This window comes from Grampus griseus (genome assembly GCF_964374135.1).
Source record: "Grampus griseus genome assembly, chromosome: 8".
Taxonomy (NCBI): domain Eukaryota; kingdom Metazoa; phylum Chordata; class Mammalia; order Artiodactyla; family Delphinidae; genus Grampus; species Grampus griseus.
In genome coordinates, this window is record NC_139002.1 from 102,612,446 (window position 1) to 102,627,215 (window position 14,770).

Genomic DNA, 14,770 nt, shown 5'->3' on the forward strand with positions numbered 1-14,770 from the left:
ACTCCTACACAGGCGCCTGACACCATCGTTCCTCGCCCCTTGCTTCGGTTAAGGAACGGAAATACTGCCCCAGTCCGTAAACTATGCCAATCAAAACAGCAGCACCCTATGCTTGCATGCAAATAAGCTGCGCGGCAGCCGAAAGCTCCGCCCATTTGCAAGTGCGCAAGTGATCCAGTCCCTAATGCAGATGAGCCGAGCCCTGTCGAAGACTCCGCCTTGAGCGCGGCGCCCGCGCCTGCGCAGTGGAGGCGCTGCGCAGGGGGCCGGGGTGACCTACGCCCCGCCTTTTGCTCCGCCTTTCGCAGGATTGCGTGGTAGCATCTTTGTCCCGCCCAGCCTTCTACCTTAGCCTCGAGGCAGGGGCGGGGCAATTGTGGTTTCGAGACCCGGCATGCCGCTGGCGTGGCTGCGCATCCTGGGCAGTAGAGCGGGCTCGGCGGTCTCCCGGCCGGCCGTCGCTGAGTGTGCGGCAGCGGCAGCGGCAGCAGCGGGAGCCGGAGGGTGCGTGAAAGGAGGCCTAGAGTGGACGCTTGGCGGGGTCCGAGGTTTCAGAAGCGCTGCTGTAGCCATGGCCCCGATCAAGGTGACCGTTGGCCCAGCCAGGCCTGACCTCTTCGCGGCCCCCCCCGCCCCCCGCCTATTTCCCCAAGCCCCTTCGTCCCTCTTGTCTGGGGGAGAGTCACCCTCTTTCTTACCCTCCGGACCCCTCCCCGCTGCCCTAGAGGCTCCTTCCGCCGTCTGTGTCCCCCCCCCCCCCATCCCTTCATCAAGACCCTGTGGCTGCAACGTTGTTGCCAGTTTTAGGGGCCTCATGCTCCATCTCCTGGGACAGTCAAGGCTTTTGAGCCTTCCCCTCATCTCCCTTCCGCATCCACCTTGGGACACCAGTGTTGAGTCTTCACCATTTTCAGGAGGTTGAGTACCATGGCTTCCCACCTTATGGAACCATCTCCTTTACCCTTTTCAATCCCCATATGTGCCCTCCTCCATACCTTCCCGCCCCCACTGCACTCCTCTCGTGGCTAATTCCCACGCTTCTGAGTTTTTCACCCTTCTCATCTTCTGGAACCATCCCCAGCTCCTTGGGACTCCCCTTTGCCCCACAGTCTTCTGAGATCTCCCCCCTCCTTCTGCATCCTACAACCAACTGCTGGGTTTCTCAGAGGCACTCCCCTCACCCCTGACTTTCCCCCCTTTTCTCTACCTTTTCTGGCCCCATGAAGCCCTCACACACTCCCAGGTAGACTGATCCCTCCCCCTTCAAGAGATTCCTTCTTTTATTCTCTACCCTCTGGATGTAGGAATCTGCACCCCACTCCCCAACTTTCCCACCTTCTGCTGCCTTCCCTTTTTCTCTTCTTGAGGGTGGGACACTCAGCCGTGGCCGGGATCCCCTCCCTCCATGTTGTCAGGGCCTCCTCCCCACCTCCTCCTGCCCATCTACCCCAGTCCTTTCCTGTAACTCAGGTTGTTTACTCAACCTCTTGCGACACCTGGAGAGGCCTCTCGCTTTTTCTGTTGTCACCAACTGGCCCTTAAGAGGAATAGGGCCACCTTGAAACCTGGAGCATGTGGGGTAACCAGGTGGTTGCTGGGAAGGGACCTCTGGAAGCTCTGACAGGGTTGGACTTTCCCGCTGAGTGTCAACCCTGGCTCCACCGGACCAGGCAGGGCTACTTGGCCCTTTGTCCGCCATCCACCATCCGCACAAAGGGCCAAGGAGGCACCACCATCCGGGTGCCTCCTGCAGCCCCCCCCCCCCGACTCCTTACCTTGGTGTCATTCCCTCTAGGTGGGAGATGCCATCCCATCGGTGGTGGTATTTGAAGGGAATCCTGGGAACAAGGTGAACCTGGCAGAGCTGTTCAAGGGCAAGAAGGGGGTGCTCTTTGGAGTCCCTGGGGCCTTTACTCCTGGCTGTTCCAAGGTGAGGGCTGCCCTTCTGGGGCTCAGCAGTTGGGATCTTGTGTACATGTTTGTATTGTTCATTAGTCCTTTACATAGTCCTGGGGTAGCTTGTACCAAGAGGATGTAGATGACGTGACAGTTAAAAAACCGTTATTGGGTTTTTAAAAAAATAAGTTGAGGCTGTGAACAGGTACCAGGAATGTAGGAGAAAAGGTGATGCAATGAAATCCAACACCTCTCATTGATCCTGCTGGGTGACAGGCACAGTGGAAGGGACTTGGGACTTGGGTAAATGAGACATAGTCCTGCCCATGGAAAGTGCATGGTCTTGACCAAGGAACACTTAAGTTTGGATCTGAGCGTCCTAGTGGCCAAGGCAAAAAGGAACTGTGGCTTACACAGTTCTCATTGTCTGATCAAAGCTGTTGAAGTAGGGAAGTGAGGAGGGCCTAGAGATGAAGGGTAGGCTGAGGAGCAGAGGCAATTGTCCATCTTCTGAATCTTTGTTTCCCCTCCCCAGACCCACCTGCCAGGGTATGTGGAGCAGGCTGGCACCCTGAAGGCCAAGGGGATCGAGGTGGTGGCATGTCTGAGCGTTAATGATGTCTTTGTGACTGAAGAGTGGGGGCGAGCGCACAACACAGAAGGCAAGGTGAGGTGTGGGTCCTGCGGGGTATCAGGGGCCAAGCAGGAGATTTTTCTTGTGACCTTACTTTCTCCTTAGGTTCGGCTCCTGGCCGACCCCACTGGGGCCTTTGGAAAGGTGAGTGCACCCGGCCCCCCAGCCTCCATCTTGGAAGCAGGGACTTGGAGGGACATGGCCAGTGTGGGGACCAGCCAGGTCTGGGAGTTCCTGACCTTTCCTTTGCTTCTCCTTTCAGGAGACAGATTTGTTACTAGATGATTCACTGGTGTCCCTCTTTGGGAATCGACGGCTGAAGAGGTAAAAGCAGGAGGGTTTCCTGTGCGGTTCCCCTGCTACCCCACCTGTCTCCATTCCCAGCCTCCAGGCCCAGGCTGTTGCAGCTGGCCCGGCCCTTCTTTCTGGCAGGTTCTCCATGGTGATAGAGGATGGCATCGTGAAGTCCCTGAACGTGGAGCCAGATGGCACGGGCCTCACCTGCAGTCTGGCCCCCAGCATCATCTCACAGCTCTGAGGCCTTGGTCCCAGGTGTACTCCTTCTGTTCTTGCCTATTTCACCTGCCCAGCCCTGGGCAGAGGGCCCCAGCCTAGCCTCAGCTGGGGCTACTCAGTTGGAACTTCGGCCAGATTTCTGTAATAAACACTTCTGGTTCATGTCTGTCTCCTTGATTTTGAATTCCTGCTTTTCTCAGGGCCAGGCCTCATTGACAGTCAAGCTGTGAGGGTAGTGGGCAGGTGCTGAAGGGGGGACTAGTAGGGGACCCTGATTTAACTTAGGAGGTAGTCAGAGAAAGTCCCTTGAACGAGGTGTTATGAAGCTTCCATCTGCAAGCTGAGAAAGGGCCAGTGGTCTGAAGAGTGAGGGAAGGAGCAGTCGTGCAGGGGGAGCTCACCTGGGAAGGCCCCGGGCAGACCTGGGCTTGCCTAGGGCCCGTGACCTTTTGCATCCGATACCTGGGTGATGGATGATCTCATTTTGACTGTAGACCTCAGGGTAGAAACTTTGTCCCAAGGACCCCCCGACACCTGGGCCAAACCTCAGCCCCACCATTCTTTCAGATTCTGCTGAACCCCTTCTGGGAGCACCCACATCCCAAGAAGGGCCCCTGGCCACGTGGGACCATCTGATGGGCAGAAGGAGCTCCATCCGTGGAGGCAGTGCCGGTTCAGTCCGGGGGCTTCCTGGGAGCAGAGTCTAGGTGAGCTGTAGAGGGGAGGAGATGCTCGTGAGACCTGCCCAGCAGTGGGTGTACTGTGAGGGGCTGGGGGTCAGGGAGACCAGCGGGGCTTGGGGCTGAGGTCCATGGCTGTCTGCAGGCCCTTCCCCCTTGGGCCTCTGCCTCTTGTCCCTGGGAAGCCCTGTGTCTGGCAGCAGACAGTGATTATTAGACACCTGCCGTGTTGAGGAGCTCACAGCCTAAGGGAGGCAGGTACTCGAGTTAAACTACAAATCCTCGCCACGACCCTGTGGGATGTGAGCTCTTACTGCTGTTATGGCACAGAGAGGTTAGGTAGGTAGGCCTGGCTCACCCAGCCACTTCAGAGGAACTTGGACTTGGCCCCTGGAAACTTGACTCACGTGTGGCACCGACCTGCCATGTGCCCTGTGAGCACCAGGCTCTGAGGGGCCCTCCCTGCCCTGCCCGGCCATCTGTGGAGGCTCAGGGCAGGTGCAGAGCTGCCTAGGGCAGGCTGAGAGGTCGCAGAGGTGGTCAAGGAAAGGCCTCTTGCAGGACACAGCCCTTGAGGCAGTGGGACCAGTGCTCCAGATGGAGGGAGCAATGTGACCATAGGGATGGAGAGTGGAACAGCCCCAAGGTGCTGCAGCGCTGGGGCAGCTGAATGAGAGGATGCCGGGAGGGCAGCCCTGTAAGCTGCTTACCTTTCACCCTGCGGGCCCCTCAGGCCAGTGAAGGATGCCTGCAGGGCAGCGACAGGTCAGATTCCTACCTGGGCTCCCGTGTGGATGTAGAGCTGGAGCGGGGCGAGCAGGGGAGAGGCCAGTGCGGGGCAGGATTGATGACCGAGTGATGTCCGGGAGGTGGGTGCTGGGACGGGGGGACCTGTGGGTGTTGGAGGGAAGGGTGAGTCCAGGGGACCACTCGGCTGGAGGTCTAAGGGGTGGTGTCCCTGTGGATGGGCCCTCAGCAGGGGGCCAGCCTCCCTGCAGGGGTCCCAGGTGCTCAGCCTGCCTGAGATGGCCGGCCCACTGACCTTTGTCCCTTCGGTTCTCTCCCACAGTCTGTCACCCCTCAGGGGTCCTGGGCTGGGGTGGGGCAGGGGGCTGACCACCACTCCAGCTTCCCAAGCCCTTGTAACCTGCCCCTGCCAAGCCCTGGGTCACAGTGCTGTCCTGGACCGGACGGTGGGAAGGCCCTTTCTTTCCCGGACACCATCTCTCAATCTTCGCATCATACAAATGAGGAAACTGAGGCATATGTAGTTTCCTCCATGGTCACCTGTGCGCACACCAGTGAGTGGTTTGGAACCCCTGGGAGCCCCAGGTGGAGGGAGCACGAGAGTCAGCAGCTGGGCTCTCAGAGCCGGGTGTCTGCCGGTGTAGATGGCAGGTCAAGCGGGCCCCCTGTGGGCTGGCACCCTTATTCCTCTTCCCAGCAGACCTTGTGCCACTCTGGCAGCTCCCCACTCTCAGGACAAGCCCAGTCTCCATGCTTGCCACTCAGCTGCCTCTGTTCCTCCACTCCTGGCCTCATGTCTGGGCTGGCTGAAGTCCAGTGAGGCCTCTGAGAGGAAGTGTCCCCTCCAGGGTCCTGTTGCCACTGGCTGGGCCTTTAGGGCAGGATGAGGGGGTTCCAGGGCCGGGGTGGCCCCTTCGGACAGCATGATGGGAGCTCGATGTGGGTGGAGGCGGGCCTTTGGCCTCAGTGGCCCTGGAGGCTGGCCGTGTGGCTCAGCTCTGGTGTGGTGGGTGTCCTGTGAGCTGCTCCAGGTGCTGGAGTGGCCGAGATCAACCATCTCATGGTAAGAGCATCTGGCAGATCTCCACCTGCAGGGCGGACAGGTCAGATTTCAGGCCTATAGATAAGGGCAGGCCAGGCCACGGTGGCCTAGACCAGCAGGTTCTGGAGGCCTGAGGCTACACGTGACAGAGCACTGTACATGACCTGCCTGGGCTGTTGGTGGCCTAAAGGCCAACATTAGAATCCATCAACCAACCCTCAAACATTCACCCGACACATCTGCAAGTAAAACTCCCCGGCATGTCCTGACCTGCCCAAGGCCACAGCAACTTCTACCTAGAAGGTCAAGGATTTTTCTCAGTATCAGTGATTCTGAGCCTTTTCTGGGTCAGAAATTCTTCTGAAGTATTGCTAAGAGCAGTGCCCCTTTCGTTAGAAAATGCATGTTTGAATACGTGTGCACACACATGGACACCTACATGCTCTTTAAAAGTTTCAAGGAACTCCCAAAGTCCTACCAAAATTCCAGGTGAGCCCCGTCCCCGACCTGGGACGCATCATAGCAGAGCGGGGTTGCCAGGCCTCGGGCTCAGACCACCAGACTGTGAGTCCCAGCCTGCTACTAGGGAGCTGGGGACCTTGGGCGGGCTATTTGGTTTTCCTTGACCCCGCTTCCCTCATCTTTAGAGTGAGAATAATCCAACTCACCTCGTAGGGTCATTGTGGGGAATGCATGAGACAGTTTATGTAAAGCGTTTGGCGCAGTGCCTAGCATTCAGTAAGTGCCCAATACACGGCTGGAATAAAAAAGAAAAAGAACCCCCGCTCTCCACCATGCAGCCTTCACGTTGGTAGGGAAAGAGCTAGGAGTTAGGAGAGAGGCCAAATCCCAGGGCTGTCCTTGATGATTCCCGTTCTGTGCCCCTCTGGGCCTCAGTTTCCACATCAGTATAATGGGGCTAGTGATTCTCTTATCGTCCAATGTCTCTAGGCTCCCAGGATCTCCTTATGTTGTCCGGCACCCAAAGCCTCACCAGAAGGAGCTGGGAAGACATCTCCAGGGGAATCTTTGTCATCTCCTAGAGAATCGAACCTGGGCTTCTGAGAGCACGAGAGGGCTGGAAGGGGTCCCAGTATTTCTGGCCTAGACTAGGCTTGGGCTGCAGCCGTGCAGGCACCATGACTGGGAGCCCTGGAGGCTACTGGCCCCAGGAGGACACACCCTGCTAGTCTTGGTTTGGGTTTGGCTGCACAGGCATAGAGGAGTGACAGCGGAGAAAGTGTGTGTGTGTGTGTGTGTGTGCGCGCGTGCGCGCGTGTGTGTGTGTGTACATACATGTATTTGTATAACTTCTAGAGAAGTTTGGGTAGCATCTGTGTGAAGGCACAGATTTTTGGTGCTAATAAACATGCGTATCAATCTGTTATGTTAATATTTGCACCAACTCTGCCTGCTTGAGCTGGGAATCATGTTTTTTTCTTAACACAGGTAAGGTGCCCTGCTCAGGGTAGGGAATGTGGGAAATATTCAACATGTGTTTTGGGAAGGAGTAAAAAGTGCAGAGAGGGAGACAGAAAGCTATCTTCTCTCCAGCTTCTTGGATATTGGTTCCCATTGTTCCAGCATAAACTTGACTATAGTGGTTCTTAATTAGAACTAGACTTGCTGACACTTCCCTGGTGGCGCAGTGGTTAAGAATCCACCTGCCAATGCAGGGGACACGGGTTCGAGCTCTGGTCCGGGAAGCTCCCACATGCCGCGGAGCAGTTAAGCCCATGTGCCACAACTACTGAGCCTGCGCTCTAGAGGCTGCGAGCCACAACTACTGAAGGCAATGAAAAGTAGCCCCTGCTCACCGCAACGAGAGGAAGCCCCCGCGCAGCAACGAAGACTCAACGCAGTAAAAAATAATAATAATAAATAAATAAATTTAAATAAATAAATAAAAGTGAACAAGTCAGTGTTTTTTTCGTTTTTGTTTTTTTTTTTTCAGTACGCGGGCCTCTCACTGTTGTGGCCTCTCCCGTTCCGGAGCACAGGCTCTGGACGCGCAGGCTCAGCGGCCATGGCTCACGGGCCCAGCCGCTCCGCGGCATGTGGGATCTTCCCGGACCGGGGCACGAACCCCTGTCCCCTGTATCGGCAGGCGGACTCTCAACCGCTGCGCCACCAGGGAAGCCCAAGTCACTGGTTTTTAGTCTATTCACCAAGTTGTGCAGCCATCGCCACTACTAAGATGGATTTTTTTTTTTTTTGGCTGCACCAAGGGGCGGGCGGGATCTTAGTTCCCCGACCAGGGATGGAACCTGGGCCCCCTGCAGTGGAAGCGCGCAGTCTTGACCGCTGGACCGCCAGGGGCGTCCCTCAGGTGGATTTTTAATCTCAGTGACTTCTGCCAAGAGGAGGCTGTTGCTGGTCTCGCCCGGCACTGCGATGCGTGTGTGCGTGCCCCGTGTGCTTGTGAAGACCCATTCGGACTTCCGGGGGCTCCGCTTCCCACAGTCACATCAGTATCTTGCATCCTGCGGCTGTTTGCTGAGAGTCATCTCTGCGCCAGCCACGTGCGGGGCTCTGGGACACAGCAGTGAATACGCTGGGCACGGGCCCTGCGGGCGCTACGGGTCTCCCAGCCAGGGCAGCGCCAGCGCAGCTCTGGTCCCACCTCCATGCGCTCCCAGGCTAGTGGGGGCGCCAGACGCCGCATGAGTGCTTACAATCAGTGCGGTGAAGATGTGAAGAGGAAGCACAAGTTGGTCATTTGGGGTATCACAGAAGAAGGACCCTGCCCACTATCCCACCCTCCCATGGGGGAAAGGAAGGGAGAAAAGGACTTCTGGCTGCGGCCGAGAAATGAATAGGTGATAGCCAGGTGAGCAGAGGTGGAAAGTGTGCTCCAGGTGGCGGGAACAGCCTGTGTAAAGGCTAAAGGTGAGGCAGATGAGAGAGTGGACTGAGCAGCCCAGATGAGGGCAGAGAGAGGATTTTGTCCACAAGCCACGGCACGATTGGCTTCTCCTGGTGGACATCTGGGTTTGTCCACGATTTGGCTACGGGCAGCTTCAGACACATTTCTGATTTTGTTTCCTCTTGGGCTTCCTCCTCAGGGCGTGTTCCCAAATGCTGAGAGTGCTTGGGTCAAAGGGCGCTGGCGGTTTTACTGGTGTCTGAAAACCCTGAGGCCGTTTTAAGGGCCATCAGGGATACATGCATGTGCTCCTCTCCCCCTCTCCCCTCAGTGAGCCAACCCGAGTTTTACCTTCTGGATTTACCTTTTGCTCACTTAATGGATTTTTTTTTTGCAGTACGCTGGTCTCTCACTGTTGTGGCCTCTCCCATTGCGGAGCGCAGGCTCCGGACGCTGCAGGCTCAGCGGCCATGGTTCACGGGCCCAGCCGCTCCGCGGCATGTGGGATCTTCCCGGACCAGGACACGAACCCGTGTCCCCTGCATCGGCAGGCGGACTCTCAACCACCGCGCCACCAGGGAAGCCCCGCTTAATGGATTTTTAATGGTACCTACCTCAGAGCTGTCTTTGATGTGTGTGTCTTTAATTATGAGGGAGGCTAGCAACCTCAGGGCTTGGCACTGGGTCTCCCCATTCTTGCTAACTGGGCTCTGGGCTCCAGCCTTACCCTCCCAGCAGGCAGCAAAAAGGCAGTGGGGACCGTGGGAGGAGATGCAGCTCTCAGAGAGAGGACTTAGGTTTACCCTCATACCCCTCTGAGCCTCACTTTCCTCATCTCTGAAATAGGAATTCTTTTTTTTTTTTTTTGCTGCACCACGTGGCTTGTGGAATTTTAGTTTCCTAACCAGGGATCAAATCCGGGCCCTTGGCAATGCGAGTGCAGAGTCCTAACCACTGGACCACCAGGGAATTCCCTGAAGTAGGAATTCATCTGTTCAAAACCATTCATTCAGCTGCCACTGCACTCCAGCACTTCCTGGCTGTGTGGCCTGAAGCAAGTGACAGCCTCTCTGTGTTCAGTTTCTTCATCATAAAAGGGAGATGGTGATAATAGTACCTGTATTTTATGGCTGTAGAGGGGATTGAGTGATTAACATATGTGAAGGACAGAGCTGGCACGGGCAAGTGGTCAGCACACGGTGTCGGTGTCACTCTCATGGTTTCCTTGGCCCAGACCGCAGCCCTGGACGACCCCACGGCATCCCTGCCCTCACAGAGCTTCCACTCTAGTGGGGAGCAGATGAAGCAAACAAGGGAAGATGCAGAGTGGCTTAAGACTAAGAGGGGAGAAGGACTGGGGTCTCCTTTAGAAAGGGAAAATCTCGGACTTCCCTGGTGGCACAGTGGTTAAGAATCCACCTGCCATGCAACAGACACGGGTTCGATCCCTGGTCTGGGAAGATCCCACATGCTGCGGAGCAGTTAAGCCTGTGTGCCACAACTACTGAGCCTGCGCTCTAGAGCCCGCGAGCCACATCTACAGAGCCTGCATGCTGCAAGTACTGAAGCCCGCGCGTCTAAAGCCCGTGCTCCGCAACAAGAGAAGCCACCGCAATGAGAAGCCCGCGCACCGCGACGAAGACCCAACACAGCCAAAAATAAATAAATAAAATTAAAAACAAAACAAAACTGTAAGTAATCTACAGGTTTATTTAAAAAAAAAAAAGGGAAAATCTTTTCTGAGAAAGAGGCCATTAGGCACACCAGTAGAGGGAGATGGAGCTAGATGGGGGAGGGGGGTTGTGCACGTGTGTGGGTTGGAGAGGGTGTTCCAGGCTGGGGAACAGCAAATGTCGAGGTGCTGAGGGCAGAAGAGAGACTGAGGAACCTGGAGCGGGTGTGAGGCTGGGAGGTGTGTGTGGGGGGCAAGGGTCAGGTGGCGAGCCTGGGCCGTTCTGCGGGGCCTGGGAGGTCATGGTGAGAGGCTGGAACTTGATTCATAGTATAGGGGGAAGTCACTGGAGGGTTTTTTGTTTTTGGCCACACCGCGAGGCATGTGGGATCTTAGCTCCCCAACCAGGGCTCTAACCCGCGCCGCCTGCATTGGAGGTGCGGAGTCTTAACCACTGGACCGCCAGGGAAGTCCCGCCACTGGAGGGTTTTAAGCACAGAAGGGTCATGAGTCAGTCAGTGTTTCCGAACACCTCCTTGGGCACTGGGTGGAGGCCACCAGGAGAAGGATTGGTGCCGGGGTGCCAGGCTCGGTGAGAGGCTCGGGGCGAGGCAGGGCCCCCGGGAGCGTCGGGGAGCCCTGGGGAAAGCAGAAAGGGAGAGCTGGCCCAGTGTCAGGTAGTGGCGGCTGGGCCGCACCGGGCTCTCTTCAGAGCTGGGCCCAGGCCCTGCAGGCTGCACCCTGAGGCCCTGGGCACCTGGCCCAGCACTCGGCAGATGGCCCTGGGCCCTCCCCTCCCTGGCTCTGGTTTCCCACCACCTCCTCCCGCATGGGCAGCTTGTTGGGTTACTGGGCTGAGCATTTCTGTTCTTGTCCAACTCTGGCTATTTCCACCCCCAAATGGTAAGTAGGAAAAACACCCCTTCTCAGACACTTGGGTGGGGAGTAGGGAGTCCTTCAGACCCAACGCCAGAGGGTCAGGTGCCCAGAAACCCCTGGAGGCTGTTTTAGGGTTTTAGTTCTTGAGCCTGGGGCCCTGAACCATCTGGTTAGGGAGCTGGGCCCCAGCCAAGTCTCTGGGGTATCAGGTGGGGCCTGCCGCAGGCAGGGAGAAAAAGCCACTCTCTGACTCAGGCCTGGTTGGTCCTGGGCTCTGGTTGAACCCAGCTGCCACTTGCCCTGGCCTCCCTGGACTCTGCTTCCTGGAGCCCCAGAGCCCTCAAGCCCTCCTGCCCCGGGTCTTTGGGGTCATACTAGGGCTACCTAGAGAATTCAAAACCAGAAGGGAAGTGGGAGTCCTTCCTGCTCCCACCCTGTGCAGCTGGGGAAGCTGAGCCCTGAGGTAGGAGGCTGCAGGCAGTTGACGACGTTGTCCATTTGTCTGTCTGTCTTTCTCTGCCTCTTGCCTGCCTCCTGAATCCACATGTTGGCAGCAGTGGGCACCAACACCCCCCACCCCACCTTAAAAACTTCCAGAAAAAGATCTCTGAGATGAGCAGTCATTATGGCACTGTAGGAATAGCAAAAGATGCAAATGTTTAAAATCTTTGTCAATAAGAGACAAAGTGACGATGGGAGAGCGCACCGTAGGATACAATGTAGCTATTCAAAAGGCCAAGGCCAACGGTTCTGAACAGAAATGAAGCAGATTGTGAAATATATCTCAAAGCATGGAGGTGCACACATAACGTGTGTGTGTGTGTGGGTGTGGGTGTGGTTGCAACCACTTGTGACAGACTTGGGCAGCTGCAGCTCAGGAAGGACACAGAAAATGCTAACGGGGCATGGCATTGGGGACTGGGTTTGGGAGTGAAGAGGGGGAGACTTGATTTTTTCTCTATATCCTTAGGCACTCTTGACATTTTTTTCTTTCTTTCTTTCTTTTTTTTTTTTGCGGTACGCGGGCCTTTCACTGTTGTGGCCTCTCCCGTTGCGGAGCACAGGCTCCAGACGCGCAGGCTCAGGGGCCATGGCTCACGGGCCCAGCCGTTCCAGGGCATGTGGGATCTTCCTGGACCGGGGCACGAACCCCTGTCCGCTGCATCGGCAGGCGGACTCTCTCTCGACATTTTTGATCATGCATCTGAACAATTTTTTTGAAATAAATTTATTTATTTATTTTTGGCTGTGTTGGGTCTTCATTGCTGCGAGTGGGCTTCCTCTTTGCGGTGGCTTCTCTTGTTGCAGAGCACGGGCTCTAGGTGTTTGGGCTTCAGTAGTTGCAGCAGGTGGGCTCAGTAGTTGTGGTGCACAGGCTTAACTGCTCTGCAGCATGTGCAGACCAGGGCTCGGACCCGTGTCCTCTGCATTGGCAGGCGTTTTCTTAACCATTGTGCCACCAGGGAAGTTCCTGAACAATTTTTTTTTTTATTGCTGTACGCGGGCCTCTCACTGTTGCGGCCCCTCCCGTTGTGGAGCACAGGCTCCGGACGCACAGGCTCAGTGGCCATGGCTCAATGGGCCCAGCCGCTCCGCGGCATGTGGGATCTTCCCAGACCGGGGCACGAACCCGTGTCCCCTGCATCGGCAGGCAGACTCTCAACCACTGCACCACCAGGGAAGCCCCTGAACAATTTTTTAAAGGAAAAAAATCTAGCCTAGGGATAGGGACCACTGCCAGCCCCTGAGGAACATCCCTCAATAGTTAATTGAGCCTCGAAATCCCAACATCTTGGGGTCAGCTGATGAGGGAGCCCCTCCCCAGCCTCCTCCCCCCCGCCTGCCCCCCGAGCCTCCCTCTGCCTGACTCAGCTGAACCAACTCATAGAACCAGATTGAGAGACTGAGGTGCAGCCGGGCATGTCTGGAGTGACGAATGTGAGAGCAATCAGCAAGAGCAATGGGGCGACACGGCCCAGGCCTCCGAGGAGGCTGGAGGAAGGGTGTGACTCGGAAGCCACGGAGCAAGGCAGAGGCCCTTGGCTGCTGGGAGGTGAGGCCCTCTCACCACTCTTCGCTAACCCAGAGCGGGTTCTCCGGAGTACTTCCTGGGCTGGAATCCCGAGGTAGGGGCGGATGGAAATAGGTGTAAGATTCGCAGAGTCCAATCTGGATGGACCCTTGATATTATTAATACTAAAGATAATAAACTGGTGTCTGGTGTCTGAAATTTGGGACCACACTAGGGACCATTTCATGAATGCTTCAGCCGGGCACCAGCTTGTGGAATCCTTGTAACAACCCTTTGAGAGGATTATCTGCATTTCCAGATGCTTCTAGGGAGGCTTAAACAACTGGATATGCTCTTCTGCTAACAACCCTGCGCAGCTTCCTGTTGCCTGGTCAGGCTACCACTTCAGAGCTGTGTGATTTTGGGCAAGTTCTTAACCTCTCTGAGTCTCGGTTTCCTTCTCTATAAATTGGAGATAACCCATAGTCCTTATTTCATAAACTAGTCCTGTGCAAATAAGTTAGTAAGTGTAAAGTATTGGTAACCAGGACTGGCTCATGATAAGCCTGTGTTTGCAATATTGCCTCATCTTGCAGCAAATCTAAGATGTCAACGATTGTAAAAGACGCCGCTAAAGAAAATGCCACTAAAAGAAGAATGCTGCCAGTTAACTATGTCCCAAGACTCTTTCATCACTAGACTATTTTATACTTCCCGAAGGAGCTCTTTTTTTTTTTTGCGGTACGCGGGCCTTTCACTGTTGTGGCCTCTCCCGTTGCAGAGCACAGGCTCCAGACGCGCAGGCTCAGCGGCCATGGCTCACGGGCCCAGCCGCTCCGCGGCATGTGGGATCTTCCCGGACTGGGGCACGAACCTGCGTCCCCTGCATCGGCAGGTGGACTCTCAACCACTGCGCCACCAGGGAAGCCCCCGAAGGAGCTCTTTTTGACTTAGACATAGATTCTCATCATACATAATTCTGATGCACACATAAAAAGGAAAATATAAGCAAAAGAAATAGTTTACGCTGTTCAGAAAACTCCTTCACATTTGGAATCCGACAGAGGCGCGATGTCAGTATTTCCCTGCCACCCACTCCTGTGAGGCATCAAGAGTTCGGGAGAGCGGTGCTCCCCCCCGAAATTCACAAGACAACCGGAAACCACCAGCAGCCATCAGAGTCCTAAGCCAACTGTGCAGGACCGCAGAGCAAGCCGACTCTGATTTCTGCTTTGGGAGTGTTGCTGACAAGTCTGGCTCCTCTCCCCCGGGAGCTCCCACCCTTTGGGGCCTGGGGTTAAGAGCGCTCCGCTCTTGTCTCTGGGGTTTTCTCCCAAGCTGCTGATGCCCTTTCGGCAGGGTTTGATGCTTCTGAAGTATGGGCACGTGCAGGCAATGACAATGACGTCAGGACTGTTGCTGGCTAGCCAGCAACTCTACCATGTAACCTGACTTCAGCGATTTAAATGTGAGAAACAAAGTGTCTGGGAATCAACGAAACATGAATAATTTCTGAACGTTACATGGGCCGTGCTTCCAGCTGCCACAGAACGCTTGCACGTTCTGCTTCGGCTGCTTGAAATGCCCTTCCTTCCTCCCCACTTTGCCTAGTTTACCCAGGTATCCCTGATCTCAGCTTCATGGTCATCCCCCCACCCCACCCCCCATGCCTTTCCTGATCATCCCACTGACGTCAAATCCCTTCCCTGTCAATGCACCTAGTACAGCTGCAATGTTACATTTTGGGTGTGTGCGTGTGTGTGTGTGTGTGTGTGTGTGGTTTTCTGCGTAGCTGTCTCCCCAGTGTACTGGGCATACCACGGGGGC

General features: G+C 55.9%; 1 protein-coding gene across 1 annotated transcript; it reads left to right on the plus strand.

Annotated features, from left to right (window-relative positions):
* Positions 1–332: 332 nt before the first annotated feature.
* PRDX5 (peroxiredoxin 5) lies at positions 333–3,208 on the plus strand. Its single transcript, XM_082659128.1, has 6 exons — positions 333–586; positions 1,796–1,930; positions 2,432–2,563; positions 2,636–2,674; positions 2,793–2,854; positions 2,963–3,208. The coding sequence occupies exons 1-6, from the start codon at positions 395–397 to the stop codon at positions 3,066–3,068; spliced, it is 666 nt and encodes a 221-aa protein (XP_082515254.1). The 5' UTR covers positions 333–394; the 3' UTR covers positions 3,069–3,208.
* Positions 3,209–14,770: the final 11,562 nt, after the last annotated feature.